Genomic DNA, 10,346 nt, shown 5'->3' with positions numbered 1-10,346 from the left:
GAAAGATTAAACCTCGTTTATCTGCTTAACTCCGCTAGGACACTTAACAACTCAATTCCCTAACCATATTTACTTGGACATCAGACCCATTAATTTCAATGGGACTTATTTGCAAGTATTTGAGCTTACAGTTGCAACCCTAGCCTTCTGTCGCTCATATCCCTGTGCCAAAAGTTAGCAGAATCTCAAATCCAAGATAAACTCAAGTGGTCAAAATTCACTATTAAAAATCCCAGTGGGTTCAGGTCTGGAGCAGAGGTGAGGAACGTCTGCGTCATGGGCTGGATGCAACCCTTGGGGAATTCGCACCTGACCCACAGGACCACTCCTGCTTTACCCTGTTCCTCATCCTCAGCATCCATTTCTTCTCATTCAGCCGGAAAACAACAAATTACAGGTTCCTGGAAAGGATCGGAGAAACAGAAGAACGCTTGAGACAACTTAAAAAATGTAATCCCTTCCTCTCCCATGTGAAGTGATATAGCCCACTCTACTACCACAAGACTCTACCACGTTCTTCAGCTGCAAGCTCAGAACAGGCTTCAAATTAAGCCCAGGAGAGATGGGAGCTGATTGTGCATTCTCTATTTTGCAGGAAGTATTTTATAGCAGATCTTCTGCAGAGAAAGTGGGGGAGGGCGGTGGAACCCAGAGTATGTTACGGATTGAGTGGCAGGTTCACAATTCTAATAATGCCCTTTGGGAAGTGATCTGAGCTTTTCTGAAGGAGTGGCATTGCAGAGCTTCTGGGCAGGAAAAAAAATAGGTAATTTCATTTCAAACAGTGACGGGCTGATACTTCCACAACTAGTAAGTGTCCCTTATTGTGTGGGGCAGTTTCTAATGTGCAATATGGCTCATTGTCCACAAGATTTAGAGTATAAACCTATACATGTCTACTTACAAGTAGGTCCCACTGAGTTCAACAGGGCATATTCCCATATAAATGGGTAATGGACTGCAACCTTGAAAGTGCTATAATTTCAGCTTGTTTAATTCAGCACAATATTTTTCACTTAGGAAGTTTATTTTGTGTTGCCTGCAGCATGAATACTTTATTTTTTTTTATTATTTTAGGCTCGTTTCTGCTTTGTCCCATGCTTGCAGTTATGTAGAAATAGTGCAAGAGAAACTCAAAAACATGTTTTAATATCATGTGTGATGTAGAAAATGCCTACAATTTCCCCTAGGGGGTAGACTATTATGAAAGCCTCTCTGAGAAGTTTGGTTTGGCTCTGGGAGACTGTGGTTTTAAAAAGCCAGGCGCATAAATCCACTTCTGCCACTGGATTCCACAAGTAGCCTTGGGCAAGTCTCATTACCTTTCCGAGTTGCGAGCTGGAAAGAGAGACTAAAAAAAAATATATATTCTGAAGGTAAATGTCATATGGTCCTGAAAATCATTAGCCACCTTGGATTTATTTGTTTATTTTCCTAAGGGGGGGATACATATTTAAATAAAAATAATGAATTAAAATACCCCATGGGCGTAGCCAAGGGGGGCAAGGAGGGGCAGCTCTCCCCCAATCACTAAAAACACGTATCAAACTGAGGTTCTGTCCCCCAGCAAAAAGCCTGCCCCCCACAAAAATCCTGGCTACGCCCATGAACAACCCTTTGAAACTGGAACGTTTCAAATGAAGAGTAGGGAGGGGGTATTAATTTGGCAACTGTTCTAGGGAGCCGACTCCCCAGTTGGAGGAGCGGAGGAGAAATATAAGGGAACGTTTGAGGAGAGGCAGCGTGTTTTTGGAGAAGGGACCCTGCCACGGAAAGGTTGTGGGGGGCTCGGGGAAAGAGCCGGGTGTGGTGGTGGGAAGGGCAGCCAACGGCTCTGGGGTCTGCTCTTACTGCGAGAGGGAACCGGCCGTTTTGCGCGGTGAGCGTTTGGAAATGCGCGCTGCGCTGCGGCGCGCAGTGAGCGACGGATCATCTTCCGCAGGGGGGCGTCGCTGGATCGCTCCTCAGAGGGAGGTGGGCGTCTTGTTGGATCCATCCTCTCAGAGACGATCCCGGGGGCGTAGTGGGGCGCAAGTGTGTGCGGAGAGGCCGTTAAGAGGCGCCTCATCCATTCGTTATAGTCGCTGTGCGCCCTCGCATTACTGGGGATTCTTCTAATCCCATCAAAGGGCAGGTCCCCGCCCTGTTGCGTGCGTAAAAACCGTGCTTCTTGCTTCGTGCCAGACCCACTTAAACCCGTCTGGTTTCTACAGACGCCGGACTCGCGACTGGTCGTCCTCGCCCCCGCTTGCAACCCAGCACAAAACTCCTCCCCGATTACCATAATCTCTAGGATCTTTTGGAGCGTCGTTACCACGGATTGCGAAGCCAGCTCTTCAGCGCGCTCTGTTTAACTTGCTCAAACTTTGCTTAAAATCATAATCATTCCCCCCCACATTGCAGCCGGTGTGTTTTGTTGGAAACAGACCAATCCGATTTGAGCCAAAATGGATTTACACTGCCGGTCTCGCTGCAGCTCCCGCCGCCTGCTTTGGGTCCTGCTGGCTTGTTGCATCGGACCCTTAACCGCAAACAGAAGAAACATCCCAAGGAGGCAAGGTAAGAAAGAAAGAAAAGGAAGAAAGAAGGAGGGGCGCGCCAAACTCTCGCCGACTCCAGTGCCCTCTCTCGTTGCTGAGTCCCTGGGCATCTTTTGGGAAGATCAAAAAAGTGCGAAGGAATCGCAGGCACGCGCCCGCTTGCCCGGCTGCGTGGTGCGCATAGGTGGTGGGTGGACGGGGAAGAGTTAAAAATAAAAACAAATTAAAAATAAAGGGCTCCCCCGCCTTCCCAAAGTAACGCGCGCGCTCTTAAGAGACGCACTTAAGCTCCTTCTATCCCGTATCCTCGCACACCTACTCGCCACCACCAGCTCCCGCTGCGTAAATCTTAGCGGTCTGGGGAAGCCACTGTTTTGGGTTTCGTTTTCATTTTAGCCCCCCGAAGAACGGCTGAGAGTTCAGACAGAGTCCATGTGATCTCAATTACTAGGCACTGGCGAGGGAAGAGAGCAAAGGGTGGGGTGGGGGGTTCCATGCCTTTAAAAGAACCATTATTTAATCCATATTGTCAAAACAGCTTCTCCATTTCCTGTTGGGAAAAGAACAATCGGACGAGTCATCTCTTTCTCCCCACCCACCCCACAAATTCCACCCCCCCCCCGGTTTATTACGCGTAAAACAAATGAAAAAGGAGCCGAGGCAAATTGCAGGAAAGAACATCCATTTGTTTTAGGTCATTCCCCCCCCCCCAAAAAAAAATAAAAAATTCCTGAGTTCATCAGCGACTCCCGGGGGAAGAGTATGTTTATGGTTTTAACTAAAATTCATTAAAAAGAAAAGGCATTAGCAGATGTGTCTTATGGTATTAATGATCTGTGCGAACACTGGGAAAATATGTTGTTAGTTCAGAGTTTACATCGAGCTTTGAGACAGACAGACAGACAAGTCAGGCTTACTCCAATGTGATGTTTTACTAGAAAGAAAAGTTGAAGGGATTTGTAATCTTCCGGTCCTCTGTCTCCCAGTGGTGCTCCTTTGCCTTTTAAAAACAACAACAGCTGAGTCTTTGTAAGGCAGAAATTCAACCAGGTAAGTTTCTCTCCATCAACACCCCTCTTGTGGAAAAAGCTGAACCTGTTGGATTTCTGCCTGACATCAGTTGCTAAAGGAGCAGAAACCCCACTCTGTGGTCTGGTCCGTTTTACTCCAGCTGATTTCTTTCTAGCTAACAAGTTCTGCTTTAAAAGTAAGTGGCTTTTTTGTCAAAAGTTATTTGTCATTTTCTCCTTAATTGGAAGTGAGGATGCTCTGGGTGTTAGAAGCATTAGTACATGGCTGATTAATATTTTAGTGGTTCATGATACTCCATTTAAAAATTAACTTTTCCTCCTGCCCTCTCATTAAAGACAGGCTCATTATACCACCTGCTTTTCCTCTTACTTGTTTCCCTGCTAAACGGAGTCTGTGTAACACAAGCTCTTGGGAGAGATGCCCCTTATTCTGTTTCATTCATTTCAAAAGTGATAGCTGATGTGAATGCCTGCCTGCCTAGTATTAGGTTCTCTGTCATCTTATTGTACAAAATGTCAATGTGTTAATTGGATAGGGCTTCTGTACCCGCCTTCCGTACAATCAGTGTTTCCTTTTGCAGATAGCAACAGAAAGTCTGGGACGATTAGGCAAATAGAAATATTAACAGAAATAGTAGGATTTCGGAAATGTAGATTGTTCCGCTAGAAAGTAAGGTATCTCATGGACGTTGCCTAGCCCAACTCTTTGGAGTTATGCCTCAGTGGTAGAGCAATGCTCTACATAGAAGTTTCAGGTTCAACCCCTGAAATCTGCAGGTAGGTCTAGGAACCAAGCATGGAGAGCTACTGCCAGTCACTGAAACCCCTTTTGGACTTGGCATTGCCAAACCACCCCTATGGTTCAACTTCGACAGGTGTGTGGGGCAACCTTCCTGCCAATCACCAGGTGCCATTCTTGTTCTGTCAGCTGGGTTTTCCCATCCACCTGCCTGTGTGACTTGTGCAACACATCCCAAGCACCTTATAGCCAGCAAGTTGCCAGGTGCTTGAGAACACAAGGGGCTTTGCCAGCCCTATGGAAGCTGCGAATATAGGGTCACACAACTAATCCAGCAGGGTTAACTGTCCGGCAGTTGATGGGTGGTTACCTCAATGCTGCTTTTTGCAGGGATGGGCTGTGCAGTCAAATATCCCATGGCAAGAGTGGTTGCTCAGCCTGTCAGATGTAATTTCAGATGTAGGGCAGATGGGCATTGTTTGGAGTAAACAGCTTTGTGGGCCAAATCGTGCAGTCCCAAATTTGGTCCATGGGCCAGATATTCCACACCCTAGGTGTACACCATGGCTAGCCAACCTAGTGCCTTCTAGATGTTGTTGGCCAACTCTCCCTTCACCCCTCACCATTGGCATGGGAGCTGTAGATTTGTTGAACAACATCTGGAGCCCAGCCATATTGTGCTGAATGGACCAGTGGTCTGACTTAAACTATACCTGGGAAATGTTGAGCTCAGATGAGCTCACAAAGCAGTCTTGCAGATGGCACCAGTATATGCTTATTCTGAAGTGCAGTATTGTTGATGCACCTGTTACTTATTCAGACAGCATCTCCACTTTGGACTCAAATGTGGAGAATTAGGACATCCGTGCTTATAGACCTCCCCCATATGAGGGAGGACCCATACTGGGTCAGGAGCTCAATGCATTCGTGTTGGCATGCAGATAGACACCCTTCTCACATGTGCAAAATGGATGGGGTGTTTATTTGGCCGTTAGGTACATTGTTGGGTGATTGGGACGCGGGTGGCGCTGTGGGTTAAACCACAGAGCCTAGGACTTGCTGATCAGAAGGTCAGCGGTTTGAATCCCCGCGACGGGGTGAGCTCCCATTCCTCGGTCCCAGCTCCTGCCAACCTAGCAGTTCGAAACCATGTCAAAGTGCAAGTAGATAAATAGGTACCTTCTCTGGCGGGAAGGTAAACGGCATTTCCGTGCGCTGCTCTGGTTCACCAGAAGCGACTTGGTCATGCTGGCCACATGACCCGGAAGCTGTACGCCTGCTCCCTTGGCCAATAAAGCGAGATGAGCACCGCAATCCCAGTCAGCCACGACTGGACCTAATGGTCAGGGTTCCCTTTACCTTTACCTTACATTGTTCCCATTACCTTTACCTTACAAAGTTAAGCTGCATGACCTTCATGCATCCTTTAAACACCTGAGGGATAGTCTGAAATCCCTTCACTATGGACAGGAATTCTACCACTTGGTCCATTGCTTACCTGTTACTCTTTCCTGTTATGCAACTTAAAAGCATGCTATGTTGCAACTCGAGATTCACACATTCTTGCTTTTCCATCAGCTTCTTTCAGTAAATATAATGCAAGTTTTCCGTTTTCTTTATGGAGACATTTGAAAACTACTTGTTTGGATACTTTGTAAGCAGCTGCGAAGGGAGGGACACATAATAACTTCTCCACATTTGTTAAGTGATTCAGTACCCCGCTTTCAAAAAATGGTAGTTGATTCCTGCTGCATTCATGGAGTTGGACTTATCGATGACCTTTGGGGTCCCTTCCAGCACTACAGTTCTGTGATTCTATGGAGCCAAACTCTTGTTTGGGGAGGGGGGTCATACTTAACCAAGGATAGCTCAGTTGGTAGAGCACGAGGCTCTGGACCTCAGGGTCGTAGGTTCCAGCCCCACGTTGGGCAGAAGATTCCTGTGTTGGACTATAGATAACCCTTGTGGTCCCTTTCAACACTACAATTCTATGATTCAGTGGTAGAGCACATGTTTTGCATGTAGAAGGTCCTATGCTCAATCTTGAGCATTTCCTGTTAAAAGGATCAAGTAGCCAATGATGGGAAAGTCTTCTTCCTGAGACCCTGGAAGGCTGTTCAACTAATGGTTTGACTCAGTACAGTGGTACCTCCGGTTGCGCATGGGAACCGTTCTGGAGCTCTGGTCAGATCCTGAGGCATTTGCAACTGGAGGTGCCTGTTCCGTGCATGTGCGCGGCATGGTGTGGTAGAGCGCTTCTGGTGAAACTCGGAAAAATACTTCCGGGTTTGCTGAGTATGTAACCCAAAGGATACACAATCAGAGGTGTGCGTATCCAGAGGTACCACTGTATAATTCTTTCCTTACTGTATGTGCTCACATTACAGCCTACGAGGCTTCTAGGCTTTTGCGTCTAGTCCAAACTTTACTGTAATTTCCCTAGAGACCATCAGTTAGCACATCCCATCATGCAGCTGCAATATTAGTATTATTGCTGGTGAAACGCCCACCAGATAACATAAGGCAAGTTTATGTTTTAAAGCTGGAGAATGTCTCTTGACTAACAAGTAGACTTTGCTGTTTGTGCAAAACCTTGGACAATTAATAAGCCTACACACTTAACCCCTTCTCAGGGAATCAGTACTGTACTTATCTACCCTGATTGTTGCCCATTTCCGAAGGACTATGTTCAATCTTAGCCATTTGATTACAGGCCTGTTCAGCGGGGCAGTCATTTCCCCCACTTTTTTAAAGAGTGAACTGTTTTGACATGCAAATAGGTACAGTGGTACCTTGGTTTACAACCACAATCCGTTCCGGAGGTCCGTTTGTAAACCAAAACAGGTTGTAACGCAAGGCGCGCTTTCGCCAATGGGGCCTCCCAAAATTTTTTGTTCGTAATTCCCCCCTCCCAAAGGGTTGTAGTCCCCCCCCCCCAAAAAGTTTGCAAACGGGACACGCACTTCCGGGTTTGACGTGTTTGTAATCCAAAGCGTATGCAAACCAAGACGTATGCAAACCAAGATACCACTGTACTGAGAAGAGGACAAAGATTGGGATAATGGCTGTTGATGCCCTGATGGTTGCCCTAAATCGACTACTTGCTGTAGTGCTTTCATATAAAGTTCCTAAAAAGGGCGTAGGGTTTCAAATGACTCTCATGTGTTGACAAATAGAGAGAGGACTCATGCCTGCTGACCATGCTCCTTGCTGGCTGCTTGTTTGACAGAAGTGTGAAGGCGCCATATGCGCTTCTCCACCTGAGGAGAACCTTGGACCACTTAAGCTCTTTCCCTTTCTTACTGTTTCACAGCTGGTCTTCAGTAGCTTGCTGGATTTGCAATCCATTTAGGAAGACTTGAGGGGGACCACTTGCATGGGATTTATTCAGATGTGCTTAATTTCTTTTCTTTTTAAGTGCTTGGCTTGGAAGTCAGGTCGTACCCCCTGATCCCAGACGTGTGCAGTCTAGCAACAGCCACCTATTGGGATGGAAGAAAGTGTACATTTGTATATATTCAGAAACACTTTATTTTGCCTTGCTGCTTCACACAAATAACGTCTTTTTGAACCCAAGTCCCACGGGACTGAGCTGTGTTGATCCCTGGCACAAATCAAGCCCCGCTTTTAAGCCTCAATACTTGCACATAACACACACATAATCGTATTGATCATCTGAGGGTCCAGACTGGATGACATGATGTGTACACTCTGGTTTAAGTGGCCTGTGCTTTGGTGACTGCAGGATTGAACCCTGGAGCATCTGGGATGCTAAACAATGAGGATTTTCATGTCCATGTACAGCAGCTCCTTTAAAGCATAAAGATGGGGCTTTCATGGACGGGCAGTTTTTGTAAACTTCGTTGGGGCTCTTGAAAGAGACTCTTAAGGATACATAAAAGGCCTTCAGAATCTAATGCTACTTTTGATCTGTAGCAGAATCCCTACTGACGTCAGTGAGTCTTTTGCATAGGGATCAAGGGCACGGGGTTTGGTCCTTGATGTTGAAATAGTAGAGAGCCAGATTAAAATGATCTTTGCACTCGGAATGAATAGATTTGGAGGCAAAATGCAGGCTCTGATCTGAGGAGGATGTTCACTGCATTAGGTCACGGCCAAATTGGGGCCCCACTGCACTGGGCACATCTTTGCAAGCTCAAGTTAAATGCATGAGAGCTGCATAAGAGCACGGTGGTTTAAAGAAATATATACATTAGTTAGTTAGGAAGTATAGGGAAGTTTTAAAAAAATGTTTTATTGTGTTTTTATATATGTTGGAAGCCGCCCAGAGTGTCTGGGGAAACCACCCAGTCAGATGGGTCTCTATTTTTACAAATAATAAAATGATGATGACGATGAACATTTAAAGCTTTGCTTCATGCAGGGATGTCACAGGCTCAGTACAGTGGTACCTCAGGTTACATACGCTTCAGGTTGCAGACTCCGCTAACCCAGAAATAGTACCTTGTGTTAAGAACTTTGCTTCAGGATGAGAACAGAAATTGTGCGGCGGTGGCGTGGTGGCAGCGGGAGGCCCCATTAGCTAAAGTGGTGTCTCAGGTTAAGAACAGTTTCAGAGTAAGAACGGACCTCTGGAATGAATTAAGTTCTGTACACACAAACTGTGGCTTAGTGTGACTGCACAAGCTCTTATATAAAAGATTGAGGCTGCTTCACTCATCCAGTTCTTCCGCTGTGCTGCTGTGAGATAAGCCATGGCTTAGCATGTTGTCTGAACCCAGCCTCCTGTTTCCTCTAGACAGACCATGCTAACCCAAACCGTGGTTTAGTTTATAGCAGCAGCAGGACTAGAAGGGGAGTATAGTGGCTTCTACCTGCTTTTCCGTGAGCCCACATACTCACATGTACATGCTAAGCCTTGGGTTTCCCCCCTTTATACATACATGCTTCCTTCCAGATGAGGTTACATTTCACGCAGAGGGCTTTAGTCCACAAAGGCAGATGCTGCAATAAATTGGTTTGTCTTTAAGGTGCTGCAAGATGATTATTTTTCTGTTACACCATCCCTCTGAAATGTAAAAATTATGGCATTCCGGTCAGTGTGCTGTTTGCTTGTGACTTCTGCTAGTTTCAAATCCTAGGCTCCGTGAAGTGAGCCAAAAGTATTAATGGATCAGTCAGTGTAATTAACTGGGTCATTCGTTAATTTGCAGGATAAAATATGCATTTCAGTTGGATTCTATTTGGGGATTCCTCTGTTGTGAAGGGGTGCTGAGATAACCTATATTCATATTCCTGAATCGAGTGAAGGGATAGAGTGGGCCATGTTCAAATCAACGATACTATGAATTGAAAGATTATAACTTAATGTCTTTAGGATGATTTTCTACATACTAAGCAGTTTGTTTGGGATATTAAGAGAAACTTTGCGGATTTTAAAAAAACATATACTTGACTTTCCTTGAAATAGTTTAATTTTTACTTGGAATAACTAAGTGGTTGATTAAAAAGAAGACAGTTAATCAGTCAGTCATCAGTAGCTGTGATAGCATTGCAATGAGAAAGGAAAGACTCACCTGTTGCATGAAAACAGCATTTTTTTTTAATAGGCTGATGTAACCCAGTGATTAGTTTGTGCAAATTCTACACAAGAACTCTGCAGAAAAGACAGCAATCTCCTGTAATATATTACTATCACACATTATGCTTTTATACATATGCCTGAAACTTTAATATGAAAAAGTGTGAATTAAACAAACACATATTTGCAAACAGGCATATTAAACAGGATTTCTCGGCAGAGAGCCAGGATTCATGGCAGCTCATTGTTGATACACAGCATTGTACTTTTCCCCTTATCTTCAATGCACCAGAGGATTAATCAAAACTTCTACTTCCACTTTTAAATAAGCCACAGTTCCTTGTGATGTGTGAACTCAGAGAACTGTGTTTTGCTTAAATAATGAGTGCCAAAAGCCAAGGGTTTAAGCCGCAGCAAACCAAAGCTCTCTAAGTTGTGAAACCACAGTTTAGTTTAAAACCAGAGGTGGATTCTTCCAGTGCTCTCGTTTGGTG

At 45.3% G+C, this 10,346-nt stretch overlaps 1 protein-coding gene across 1 annotated transcript in view; it reads left to right on the top strand.

Annotated features, from left to right (window-relative positions):
- Positions 1 to 1,698: 1,698 nt before the first annotated feature.
- Positions 1,699 to 10,346, top strand: part of EGFLAM (EGF like, fibronectin type III and laminin G domains) — a 103,840-nt gene continuing 95,192 nt past the window's right edge. The window contains exon 1 of the mRNA XM_083465794.1: positions 1,699 to 2,559. Within this exon, the coding sequence (XP_083321920.1) occupies positions 2,448 to 2,559 (112 nt within the window). The 5' untranslated portion in view covers positions 1,699 to 2,447. The remainder of the gene's footprint in view (positions 2,560 to 10,346) is intronic.

This window comes from Podarcis liolepis (assembly GCF_965112155.1).
Source record: "Podarcis liolepis genome assembly, chromosome: 11".
In the NCBI taxonomy this organism is placed as follows: Eukaryota; Metazoa; Chordata; class Lepidosauria; order Squamata; family Lacertidae; genus Podarcis; species Podarcis liolepis.
Note: the sequence above shows the minus strand (reverse complement) of the source record. Positions and strands in the feature narration are given on the sequence as shown.